General features: G+C 42.9%; 1 protein-coding gene across 7 annotated transcripts in view; it reads right to left on the bottom strand.

The window, feature by feature from the left end:
• Window positions 1-14,169, bottom strand: part of MID2 (midline 2) — a 202,761-nt gene that overhangs the window by 83,820 nt on the left and 104,772 nt on the right. For all 7 annotated transcript variants that reach the window (XM_038588019.1, XM_038588017.1, XM_038588020.1 and 4 more), the window contains exon 3: window positions 1,195-1,290. In XM_038588019.1, the coding sequence (XP_038443947.1) occupies window positions 1,195-1,290 (96 nt within the window). The remainder of the gene's footprint in view (window positions 1-1,194; window positions 1,291-14,169) is intronic.

Here is a 14,169-nt window from a genome sequence, read left to right as displayed (position 1 = left end):
CCAATTAAGGGCACCCTATGCACCCTGTATCCAGTATCTTATGCACCCTGCCTACAGTGCCACTCTCTTCCACAAATGGAGTGTCCTAGCGGGGATTAAATTGAGATGCTAAACTCATCATCCAGGTACACCCACCCGACTTTAAGAAATGCATGACTTGAAGAAATCCAAATAGTCAGGAGTGCTTATTCACATGAGGACAATTCTTTTTCTTACTAGAAGATTCTCACACTCTCTTAAGTAGAAATCCCTAGGTGGGATTTCACTTGAACCACGACATTTATCTGTCACATAAGTAAGATTAGAACTAGACCATTGGGTTGTAAATAGAATTAGAAACCTTTTTAGCCAATCACTGCCCCAGGAAGAGCCCTATCACATCTCACCCGACCCAGTTTAGAACTTGAAGCCCTACCATGGCCTCTTCAACAAAACCAACACAAAAACAAAGGCTACAGCTGGAGTCCCATGCTCTTGAGAAAGAGAGGGAAATAACATCTTTCTTTTATCACATCCACTTCTGAAAAGACTGACTCCTCTTGTAAGCTCTGCTCTTTGATGTAGACTTGACGTAGGTAACAGATTTCAAAAACCTTAGACTTGTGTGACACTTTACAATTCACAGACAACTTGAACATAGATATCATTTGTTGACGACAAGAGTAGGTGGAATGGTGATGAGTGAGAATCAAGTGAGGGGCATGGAAACAAAGGGAGGAGAGGCTAGAAACAGGAAAAGCCGTCCTGAAAGTACTCTTATAGATATGAGAGGGCACAGAATGAACCTCGGCCTACTCTAAGGACCTGGGATTTCCCAGCTTCCCCTATGACACCCCAGCCATCTCTTTAGGGGGCTGCAGTGTCCAGTTTGATGAAGGAAGAAACACACTTCATGTTGGATTCTCATATGGCCTGCCACTGGGAAAGGAGAATGGACCCCCCCCTGGACCACTGTCTCCCCAGTCCATCGCTGTCTCCCCAGTCCATCACCCACCACCCATCTATTTCTGTTTAACAATAGACATTTGCCCCTTTTCTTGGAACGAGCATCCTAAGGAAATGAGATCCCCTAGAACTATCATTCAGCTCTTCACTCCAAATGGCTTAGCTACATTCTTGACAAGCCTCCAGTGCCCTCAAAGGATCGTCTCATCCAGGTCCTCTGAAAGAGTTGCAAATGTTTGCATTACGTACCTCGACTTGTTGGCAGATCTGTATTAGTTTGGCCATTTGATTTTCTAGTTCACTGTTGCGCTTCACCAGGTTGGTGAGGTTCATCTCCAGAGTTTGCTTCCATCACAGAGAGGGTAAAGCCAGAGGGAAACAGGGAAGAGGGGAAAAAATAAGAAATGTTCAGTGAACTTGAGAACCAATATTAGGTGGAGATCATTCAGTCAGCTGACAAGCATTTCAAAGATTCACTGAGGGATCCCTGGGTGGCGCAGTAGTTTGGCGCCTGCCTTTGGCCCAGGGCGCGATCCTGGAGACCCGGGATCGAATCCCACATCAGGCTCCTGGTGCATGGAGCCTGCTTCTCCCTCTGCCTGTGTCTCTGCCTCTCTCTCTCTCTCTGTGACTATCATAAATAAATAAATAAATAAGGAGAATTATTTAAAAAAAATAAAAAGATTCACTGAGCACTTACTGCAAACCAAGCACTATTCTAGGTGCTAATTATAATAATACTGTACCTTTGCTCCAGACTCTCATTATTGGGGAAAAGATGATATTCACAGCTTCGCGGATACAGGAATTTAATGATATTAAGGAGACCATATGTTTTCTATCATATTTTTAACTTTTTAACGTATATCACAGCATTTCATGTTGCCATCATAGTAACCCAGTGATGTAAGGAAAATAGGTATTAACCTCTCTTTTACAGATGAGTACACTAAGGGAACTATAATTTATTGAACAAGTAGTACTCGCCAGACACGATGTGAGACAATTTCATATATACCATTTAATAACTGTAACAACCCATGAGGTAGGATATGTCAGCATTTTACAGATGAGAACTGAGCTTCTGAATGGGGATAAAGTGTTCTTCACAGTCCTATAATTAGTGTGTGATTAAGCCGAGACTAGAACCCACCTCTCTAGCCTCGGTCATAGCTTTGCCCCAATATTCATGACTTTTTTTTTTTTGAAACATTTTAGATTTATCAGTAGTTTCCTTCAGAAAAAAAAGGTGCTATTTAAACTGTGAAGTTCATCAAAATCAAGCATTGTACCTCACAGCTTCCCTTCTTTGGCCCTAAGACAGTGCCTGTGCTACCCCTGGTGTAACATATCAACGTAGGCCATCCATTGCTCATCATTGCTTACTGGTACATAGCTTCCTTCATGCATACATTAGAAGCATTTTGCAAATATTTTTACTCTAACAGAATTACAATGGTGCTCAGAACTCTTAGCATATTTTCCATTGAACAAGCTACTCTCTTCCCGTTCCCTATGTGGAAAAAAACAGTGTGTTATTCACTCTAGATTGATAATGGGCTTTTAGGGGATCCCTGGGTGGCTAGCGGTTTGGCACCTGCCTTTGGCCCAGGGCATGATCCTTGGGTCCTGGGATCGAGTCCCACATCGGGCTCCCTGCATGGAGCCTGCTTCTCCCTCTGCCTGTGTTTCTGTCTCTCTGTCTGTGTGTGTGTGTGTGTGTGTGTGTGTGTGTGTGTGTGTGTGTGTCTTACGAATAATAAAATATTTTCTAATTTATTTTTAAAAATATTTTATTTATATATTTGTGAGACACACACACACACACACACACACACACACACACACACACACTGAGGTGGAGACACAGGCAGAGGGAGAAGCAGGCCCCAGGCAGGGAGTCCGATGTGGGACTCAATTCCAGGACTCCAGGATCACGCCCTGAGCCAAAGGCAGATGCTAAACCGCTGAGCCACCCAGGGATCCCAGAATCTTTAAAAAATAATAATAATAATAGGCTTTTAGATTCCTCCCAATTCCCAAGCCTTCAGCTCCAGTGGCTGCTTCTCCCCCAGGGCCTGTCCCAAAATCTACTCCTCTCATACTCATCATCCCAACACCCCCACAAAGTCTGTTCCAAATGTAATACCCCAATCTCTTAGCCCTGGTTCTGCTAACATTCCTTCCTTTGGTTGTGTACATTTCTTCATTGCTGTATCCATGGCTCCTACAGTTTGTAGTTGCTCAAAGTTCATGTTTTTGATAAGAGGGGTTGGGAGGGAGCAAAGGGATGTGTGGGCAGTGGGAAAGGACTCATGCACTTGGCCCCTTTCTGGTCTACTAAATAGCTGGGGCTCCTTAGTATTCTTGGCACTGGCCAAGAATAAGTCCATCCCAGGGGGCATATTCCCATGGATATATGTATTTCTAGGATGGGGCAGTCTGATCACTAGTCTCAAACTGGATTATGAGAACCAGCTTCATCTTTGCTTCCCTTCTTGCCAGATCTCTCTTTGTTTCTTTGGCTTTATTCTCATGGATGTGATTTTTTCCCCCATGCATTCAACTGCTCTTGGTGGCTTTGGCACGGTTGTCTCCCCTGGCCCCCTTTAATTCTCCAACCATCTCAATCCGCGGGCTTCTCCTTAGCGAGGGTAAAGAGTGTCAAAAAGGGAGAACGGAGGCAGCAGTTAATGATTCGGACATGATCTTTTAGCTAAGTAGACGTCAAGAAATTAAAAAAAAAGGAATGGCAGAGTTCAGCGGTTGAATACAACAAAAGGTAATGAGCACCTACTCTGTTGAGGGTGCAGTGAATATTCCAAGAGAAAGAGGAGGTGAAACTAAGGTGGGTCTTCAAGTATAAGTAGGATTTTAACAAACATAGATGGAGGAGGACAGGGGGTCCCAGGCAGAGGGAATAACCTGAGTCAAAGTGAATAAATTATATAGACATGTTGGGGGAGAGAAATTGAATTTGGCTAGAACAGAAGGTACAAGAGAGTAGTGGGGGATGAGGCTGGAAATGGAGCCGGAGGTCCAGTTTTGAAGGCCTTGAAGGCTGAGGTGAGGAGTTTGTGCCTATTTCTTTTTTGACAACATCTGGGCCACAGTTACGAGCTCAACCTACCAGCAATATCTAGGGCCGACTGGAACAGGAGAGCCTTGGAGCAGGGGCACTGATTAAGAGGAAGCTGTGCTATTCAAGGCAGCTGGTAATGCAGGTCTGGGCCAAGCTGAGAGGATGATCAAGAGAAATACGGTCCAAGAAAGGATTTGTCACTGTTGAGTATGCAGGGAGGGCAAGAAATAAGAGAACTAATAATAAAACGCAGTTGGATTTGGTAAATGGAAGTCACCAGTGACCTCTAGAAAAAGGAGTTACAGTCAAGTCTTGGAAGCAGATGTCAAAATGTTGAGTTAGGGAGTCAGTCAGTTGTGATGATGTGGAGGCAGCAAGTCTGAACTCATCTCCAAAAACTTGGCTGGAGAGGGTGGTGACTAAGACAGAGCTACAGTTTGGTGAAACGGTCCAGCTCAGGTTAGACAGGGGGCATTGGTAATGAACCCAATCCGTTTATGACTTCTACTAGCACAGTGGTCCAGATTCATAGAGCAATGGAAACCCCATGTCTCACCATTGACCATATTGACATATTAGGTAGGCATAAATGTAGACTGAGGAACTCAGAGCAGATACAGTATTAGAAATCTGTGTTTCAGACTGTAATGTGTTACCATTCAAATACAGGGTTCCATGGGGAAAATGTTTTCTAACAAGTCCATGCAACCTGTTGCAACACTTGTCATGAAACTAATATAAATAATTCATAGGGCAGAGCAGGACTAAGATCCCCTGCTGTGTGTTCCTCACTTATGGCCTAGCACTGAGACTCACAGCTTCTGTAAAGCCACTGAAAACAAAAATTAGGGTCGAACACATAATTTGGGGTCTGGTTTTACTATGGACCTTGGATTACCATCACAAAATTATGGCAAATGGTTATTTTGCTCTAGCCCCTTAGCAATTTGCAGAATGCCAGCACATTTTAACGACACAGAACTAGAACTGACAAGATGACTCTAATTTCAACCTTACTTCATTAATATGAAAATGCTTTGAAAAATAAATCTCTGGCTAATGAAAACACCATCTGTTGATGGCTTTTTGCCACTGTTTTCTTACATCCCAAGACATAATTTGAGGAAAACCCCCGAACATTTACTTTACTCACTTCCTCTTCATTTGCAAGGAATGAAAGCTTCCTCTCAAATTGGAATTGATTCTCAATAATGAATATATGCAAAGGAAAGTGGAGAATTGCTGCAATTATGCATTTCATTTCCTCACCCTTCCTTATCACGCTTGGCACTGACGAATCATTTAGAACTAGAAATTCTGGGCCACTCTAGGCTGGAATGATCACATGCATTGATTTGGCCAAATAATTACCTTGCCTATACTCTGGCTAAGGAGACAAAGAGAATACATGCACATATGTGTCTGTGTGGGCATGCATGTGCCTCTGTGTGTGTATGTGTGTGTACACAGTCTCCTTACGTAAAAATAAACATGTCTTTTTGTTACTGTGTTGTTGCGGTCTGGTTTTTAAACACTGGTCTGTTTAAACACTTTTCCTGTGTTGTCCAGTGAATCACCGGGCCCGGGTCCCTCCGTACAAACCTATTTAGGGTAGCTTTCTCAGAACAGCTGAACCATGACAAAGTGGCAGGGGAGATTGGAATGGAGATATTTGCTGGGAGGAAACGGAGACAGGAGGTTGGCAGGGGAGCAGGATGAAGCTCCAATTTCCTGCTGCAGGGGGTTACCTCTGGGTCCTCCTTCTGTGCTTTCCCTGTGTGGGGGTTAGAGATGCATTTGTACCACGAGACTGAGACCCTCTTCACCTCCAGATGACTATATATCATCACGGTGTTTACTAAACTCTACATGTGTCTAAGTAACACAACGGGAGGGGAATATTCGGCTGCTTTGGTGTAACTGGGACTTTAAAAGGCCCGGGTAAGCTAACCTGACGGTCAACACCGGTTCCGTTTTTTATGCAAGTTCCACTTTGTGTCACATAGGCTTGGTCTCTTTGTGTACTGTTCTGTTGTACCCTTGACAAAGTGGAAAATGTTTGCCATTTCTGAGATACCAGGCATGGGCTATTCTTCCAGATAGCATCTCATAAAAAGAGATGGGCTGGGTTTTTTTTAAAGATTTTTTATTTATTCATTTGAGAGAAAGAGCAAAATCATGAGGGGAAGAAGGGGGGAGAGGAGAAAAAAGCAGACTCCCCACTGAGCAGGGAGCCTGACCTGGGGTTCGATCGATCGTAGGATCCCAGGATCATGATCTGAGCTGAAGGCAGATGCTTAACCAACTGAGCCACCTGGGTGCCCCAATTGCTGGTTTATTTTTTTTCCCATTTCTCTAGATACACGTTGTTTCAGATAACTTTCTCACTAGCTCCCTCAAGAAACCAAACATTGCCTCTTCTTTAAAGCCAGAGATTTCCCTGATGGCACACCCTCTCGACCACGACTGTCACTTGTCATGCTCTGTGAAAGCGTATGTCTTTTACACATATGTGAGCACATTTATACACACCTACCTGACACGGCAAGCCCTGAAGTCCTAAAAAGGGGTGAAGCCTTTCTGCTTGCTCTGTTTAAACATGCAGAATTACCACCGAATGCCTGTATACTCTTCAATTTTCTAAAAGGCATGAGGGGAACATTCTCTAAGTCTACACAAGATCCCCACTGCTTCGATGTGGGAATGGAACCTTTGGGGCTGCGGAGGGAGGAGGGAAGGGAAGAAAGGCCGATGTACCCCAAACCTGAGCCTTCCTGATTCACAGAAGACAACACCATCTTTAAAAATGATCTGAGCCAGTGACCCCATTACTATTTATCGACATGCTCTTTTTTTTTTGACATTCGGTCTGCTCACTGATATTCCTAGCTATCTCCAAAATCCAGGAGCCAAAATTTTTAGCACACTTTTGGGGTCACATTCTGCTTTCTTTTTTTAACTGCTTGTCTTAAAATACTAACTTTGCTTTTGCTTCAGTCTGTCACTTTATGTATCAATTACATATGGCCTTTCAACAGCAGAACACACCATCTGGTCCACCAACTAAAGCCCACACCCTTCTGCCAGAGTGTGTTGCTTCCCCAAACATTAATTTGCTGTTGTGTAGACACAGGCTATGTCCCAGAATGAGATACAGGTGAGACACTGGATGTCCAAGGTCTACTCTACTTGAGGCTCATTAGAGATATGACCAAGACTGGTCCTCAACCAGCGAAGCTGGGTGAATCAGGTTGCCATTCCTCTTCTTTCCAGAATGTTCTGACATCATTCCACAAAGACCCATGCCTCCCCTAGTTCCCTCATTAGGAATGCTACACAGACCACCCTGCATTTTTTTTCTTGCCCTTCTCCTCAGGTGGATTGCATGGTTCTATCTCTACCTTAAATGTGTAAATTATTATTTGGACCTTCTAAAATAAAACCCGTACTAAAAACCTAAACCCACTGTTTATTGTGATAACAGGATAGTGAACCAAAACCAATTGACTTTCCTGGAGTTCTCAATGTGGTACTCTACTCGAACTATTCCTCTTTGGTTCCTGCCTCTCATGCACACTCTTCCCTTCTTCCTTCACATACTCTTCCTTCATATTTACCTTCTAGACTCTGAGTGTGCCACAAGGCTCAATCCTGGGCCCTTGCTCAGCTCACCACTGCATGACCCTATCGCTGCTCTAAAGGCCTCCAATCTATGTCTCTAGCCCTAATCTTTCAGCCATCGCAAAGGCCTGAATCTCAACTCCTTCTAGAACATTTGCCCTTTCAGTTCTGAAATTACCCCCATGTTCTCCCTCCTCCAGATACTTGACCAAACTATTTTCTTCCTGCTACAGCACTCCCTGTCCCTTACTCCATCCCCACCCCCCAACTGGACATCCCCAAACCCACCCAAAGTCTCTTTTGATGGTTGTCCTTCCCATGTTCTCTCTCAATCCCTTGTGCTTCCATTGTCATAGAACTCACCACTCTGTCCTGTAACTGTGTCCTTAACTAACCGTCTCCTCACAGTGAGCCAAAAGCTCCACCAGTGTTGGGACTGTGCTCTCTTTACCCTTGTAATCCCAACACCCTTCCTGGTACTTGGCATCTAATAGTGTTCAGTAAACTTTTGATGAATGACCCATGATCATATCAAACTCAAATCTAAAGTCAAATTATACCACCCAAACTGCTAGTACCTTCCTCTAATTTACCCCATTTCTATCCCCAATACCTCTATTCTTCAAGACATCTCCTAGTCCAGAGTCACTTTTTAATTCTTTCTCTCCCATCACCTGTAACCATAGAGCCAGCCATTCACCAAGTCCTGTCAACTCATCTCCAGTTTGGTCCTTCTCCAGCAAATTCATTCACGATTTCCTGTTTTGAGCAGCATGTCTCCCTTTCACAGACTCTTCCTCTGTGCTCCCGAGCATCCTGTGCACGCCTCTGTCATGGCACATACCCTACTGCTTTGGATTTTTTTATGGACTTATCTGTCTCTCATACTAAGTTCAAAGCTCCCCAGGGCAGGGACTGTGCCTGATTTCCTGTGTGCCCAGCTTCTACCATGATGACTTGAATGGTTGAGAGTATTCAGTGAACAAAATGAGTGTTCATGAATTGTCTGTTAAATGAATGAATGAATCCCTAGACTTGATCCCTGGTGCTACAGTTTAAGTTGCTATCTGTTCTGTCTTCGGGGGAGATAAAGAACAAGACATTACCTCATTACATTAACCCTTTGAGAACATGCCTGTCATTATCACATTTTCCCCTTTCAACTTTGCTTCTTTGGGCTTATTCATTCTTTCCATCATCTTTCCTTTCCTATGTTATATTTCTAGAATATGTTCCTTTGCCCAATAAGAACAGACAGGATTGGGATGCTTGGGTGGCTCAGTGGTTGAGTGTCTGCCTTTGGCTCAGGTCATGATCCCGGGGTCCTGGGATTGAGTCCCACACTGGGCTCCCTGCAGGAAGCCTGCTTCTCCCTCTGCCCATGTCTCTGCCTCTCTCTGTGTCTCTCTCATGAATAAATAAATAATCTTTAAAAAAAAAAAAAGAATGGACCATGCTGTGTAGCATTGGGAGCATGTCGTGGACAATTAAGAGACCACAGAAAAGCCAGATGTACAAGCAAGCATGACTTTCTGATCATGGGTTGAAGGCTAGTTTAGCCAGTTTAGAAACCCTATGACAGATACCACCCTCACCCCATACATACGTGTCCACCAACCACATCGTAGGGAGTGCAAATCTGGACTTAAACACTTTGCTTATATGATAATTTTGCTACTGTGGCTCAGTACCTAAGTGAGTCAAATTGAGAAACAAATTTTTCTGCTCTCTCACCTTTAATAACCCAACCCGGCCTCTCTGAAGCTTCTTATCATGACGATTTATGGCATGGCTCATTTATTAGGGAGATCCTTAGTCTCAGCATAGGTTCTACCAAGGCCATAATCCTTATTGGGGGCACCATGCTTATGGCCTTACACACCAGGCATCCTCAACCCAACTTTTCTACAGATATGCCCACAGAAAATTAACACAGATGCTCTCCTCCCACACAATGACACACGTAGACATACACAGACAAACAAATTGAGTCATTCTCAGCTGCTCAACTATGCAGAAATCCACACACTCATATATGGTGACACATACATATATATGCAAATATACTCTCTCTCAACCCCGGCTTTCATAAAGATATTTCTCTCTTTCTCTTATATTAATAGTCATACTGGTTCCGAAATAGTAAAATGCCCAGTGGTAGATAAGATGAGAGGGTATCTGTCTTGGCAGACAGAAGTGGGTGTCAAGTGGGTGAGCAGACAAATGACTGGGAGAAGGTGGTGGCTGAGTGACAATGGGTGGGTGGATGACAGAGTGACTGAGTAGGAAGAAGGGCAAGCAATCAACTCTGATAAGATTCTAGAATATCATATCATATTTTCCAACCTTTTAACTGGCGTTGTGGCTTTCCTTTGAACATTCTCCAAGTCTCACATCTCCCTTCTCTTTGTCTAGCAATCTTGAGCTCTGTCTCAGCCTCTCTTTCCGTGTGTGTGTGTGTGTGTGTGGTGTGTGTTTCACTTTCCCATAACAAAAAACTTACTCTGGTGCCAGGTAATATTTTATAACAACGAGATCCCTGGTATGTAAGTGCAACTGCATTTAAGAATTATTTGTAGTAATGAATTTGTGGAAATGTAATGAGAAAAAGAAAATGTGCTTGTTTATTCCTTTCAGGAAATTCCTCTATTCCCCCTGATTTTCATCAGCTATATTTTTGGCAGGCTATGGGCATGGAAATGTGAAGACATCACTCTCAAAGAGAATTATAATAATCACATCTGATTTATACAGATGTCACCACAGGGTTAGGCAGTTGGAAAATCCAGTACTCCAAATGAATAGGCACTTAAAATTAAGGACATGCCATACTTTTGCTAACACTCTGGTTTTTAACATTATCAGGAGTTTGCAGGAGATTCTTTTTTTTCAGACCCCTAAAGTAGTCATAATGGCAAGACAGATTTATATCTCACAAGATGAGAGCTAAGGCAAGCTATAGACACTGCTATATTTCCCACAGATCCATTATTAATATTCCACTCATTTGGATTTCTTGAGCACATATTATGTGTGCAAGACACTAGGAGGATACTGAAGAAATAAAAGATAATGCGTCTGGCCTCAAAAAATTTATGGTAGAGCTGGGATGTGTTGGGGTGGCCTTGAAGGGTTTTAGCTGGGGACTAAAGAATTGGTAGGATTCCTAAGCAGGTCAAGAGAAAGAGCACAATGGGCAGCCCGGGTGGCTCAGTGGTTTAGCACCACCTTCAGCCTGGGACATGATCCTGGAGACCCAGAATCAAGTCCCATATCCGGCTCCCTGCATGGAGCCTGCTTCTCCCTCTGCCTGTGTCTCTGCCTCTCTCTCTCTCTCTCTCTCTCTCTCTCTGAGTGTGTGTGTGTGTGTGTGTGTGTCTCATGAATAAATAATAAACAAAATCTTTTAAAAAAAGAGCACAGGTCTAAGTTAGGAGTCATAAAAGAGAATGAGTGGTATGTTTAGCAGACAGGAAGCTAATCTGGGCAGAATAAAGGTACTACGTTTGAGAGTGGTAGGGGGCAAAGATGGATGGGTAGCATGTGAACTAAGTTGTACCAGACTTAGAATATCGAGTTGAGATCTGTCATCAATACAGAGCCACTGAAATTTGACCTCTTTTTAGAAAGCCAACATTCATTTTTTTAAGATTTTATTCATTTATTCATGAGAGACACACACAGAGAGAGGCAGAGACATAGGCAGAGGGAGAAGCAGGCTCCATGCAGGGAGCCTGATGTGGGACTCGATCCCAGGACCCCAGGATCACACCCTGGGCTGAAGGCGGGTGATAAACCACTGAGCCACCCAGGCATCCCTAAAGCCAACATTTATTAATGTAATAGTATCGATCTTTTCTACAGGGAGAAACTCATGAGCCAATGAAAACTCTTAACACGTGAAGCATTTTTATAGAAATGTGGCCACATGTCATGAGCTAAGATCATATATTGGGACACATAAGTGGAAAGAGAAGGAATGGAGGAAATAATTACTCTGATAGGCCTTTCTACTGTAATAACTGTTGGGAACAAAACTATTCTTTGAAATTGAAGAATTAATTGAACCACTGGTTGCCTTCCGAAGGACATGTAGTTAGAATGGACAAATAAAGAATGATAATAAACCATAGTAAGTATCCCAAACCCCCCTAATCCACTTTGAGCACATGTTAAGAAGACAGGCTGGCTTCTGGTTATTCCGACCTTTTGTCTTATAACATAACAGTGTGTTTATTCTTCATTGAATAAATAAATACTGGAGACCACTAATCCTACGGAGGGAAGTTAGTACAAATAGGGTAGTTATAAAGGCCAACAGTGAAGCTCCAGAACCAAAAAGGACAAATAAACACCATTTCACTTATGGGCCAAAAGTAAAACCCCTAGATATATGTACTATCATACCCCCCCCCCTTCTCCTGTAGGACTCCCATGCTCTTCAGGGCCAGAGGAGTATGCTCAAGGCCATCTCCTCCATAGCTTCTGACAACCAGCTTCCTCCTTTCTCCTTGGGGAAGAATTCGGCAGATTAAGGGAATAATCCCAAATGCTTTTCTAAATTAAAATTAAGCCAAAGAAGTGAGAATATGTGACACTAAGTCAAACTTCCTCTCCGCTTAATATGGAGAACTAATAGCCCTTTACACTTGGACACCAAAGTGATCCTCACACATCTAACACACACACACACACACACACACACACACACACACACACACAGAGCAGCAGCAGCAGCAGCAGCAACAGCAACAGCACCTCTCCCTCCCCAAAGTCCAAGATGTTCCAGACAATATAACAAACCACACAGTTGGGAATGATTCATATGTTTCCACTCTCAGTCCAAAAAATGAGCAAAAAAAAAAAAGTTTCCGCTTAATTTAAAATCAGAATTTTCTGCACATTTCCTTAAAAAATTAAAGGGGAACAATTCAAAATCTGGCCTTTCTTTCTCCAAAAATTACTGATTAGTTACATACTAAATTATCTTTTGGTAAAATACTTTTGTGCTGTGTCCAGCCCTAGAGACTTGGGCTATAGCTACATTATGCCAAATATCTAATCAATCATCCAGTGTTTTCATGTTTTCGGATGTTTTCAAAATCTGGTGTTCTGCAGATACAGGCTTATTCTATCCAGTCTTTTGTTATCTCAATCATACATATGGATACAGAGTTTTCTGTTTGGAGTATTTCTCAAGGCCAGTGCCTTATTATAGTTCCAACACCTGCAAACATTTGGCAGAGACTGTCCCATCCTCTCCATATCCCCTACTCTTCCTGCAACCCCACCTCCATCTCTTGCCATTATGAAGCTGTAAGTTTATACAGTATGTCCTTTCCTTGATGCTGTTAATCGTTTATCTGTGACCCATGAAATGTACAATTGCCAGAGCATAAAGTTAAGTTTCAAATCACATTTCATGGGCAAAACTGAGGTCCAAAACAAAGTGGCAGCAGGCTACAGCAGAAAGGATACTTAGAGTGCAGAAGCTGAGTTCCAGTTCCAATCCTGTGACTTTGACCAAATCACTTAACCCCTCAAAGTTTTAATTTATACCACATGACAGTGTAAGGCTTTGACTAGACCAAGTGCAAGGCCTGGCATCCTAGGAGTCTAAGAATGGAGTCAATGAGATTATTCCTCACCATAGTCTGGAAACGAGTAAGAAAATCACCCTGAGTGGAATCCACAAACATTGAACTTTGTACAAATCTGTACATATTAGATATAAATAAAAATCACAAAAGGCACAAACCACTGTCAGCGTGGCCACTCTCAATATCGCTTGCAACAAATTATGGGAGGGAAAATATATCCCATCCTGAGTATTGCTATCTTCACCAACCTCATGAAATGTTTACATGAGTTACCATGACTTGTTTGGGGCATGGCAAGAGGAAAATCTCCACTTCCTTTCTCCCCTCCTCCCATCCTATCCTCTTCCTTCCACCCTGATCTATCTAGCCAGTCCCTATTTGGGGGGTGGTAATCTCATTAGTCACATAAACATTTTATTTTCCTGGAGTTTCTGCTAAACAGCTCCCTTCTTAAGAGAAGTTAAACCCTATGGCAGGCAGGCCATGGGAATAAAGCAATTTGCTGGAGTTGACATTTGTTAACATCAACATGAGGCAGTAGGGTTTTACAAAATAGGTGCTTTGACTTGCACATAAATATTATATATACAGCATGACAACTTTGGGAAACTCTGTCCAATGAACGCCAATGAAATACTGGAAACTTCCAAGGCAGGCAACTGCAGCCCAGTGCTTCAGTCTCCAACCCACACACACTCAAAAAGAAAAAAAAAACTGCACGTTGGCACATCTAACACTGGATTAAATACTTATTGCCTGCAGTTGAAATTTTGAGTTCAGACAGCTGATTATCCCTCTTGACTTCGTAGTAAACTGAAGTTCCTTTTTTGTCTTTTGTTCTGTTTTGCTTTTGCTTTGTGAGGCAGGCTTAGAATCAGCCCTGTGCTAAGGGCTGGAGGGCAATTTTTGGCAAGCGGAGTG

The sequence above is a fragment of the Canis lupus genome, chromosome X (assembly GCF_011100685.1).
Source record: "Canis lupus familiaris isolate Mischka breed German Shepherd chromosome X, alternate assembly UU_Cfam_GSD_1.0, whole genome shotgun sequence".
NCBI classification, from domain to species: Eukaryota; Metazoa; Chordata; class Mammalia; order Carnivora; family Canidae; genus Canis; species Canis lupus.
The sequence above is the reverse complement of the archived record's forward strand: the minus strand, read 5'-3'. Positions and strand labels throughout refer to the sequence as shown.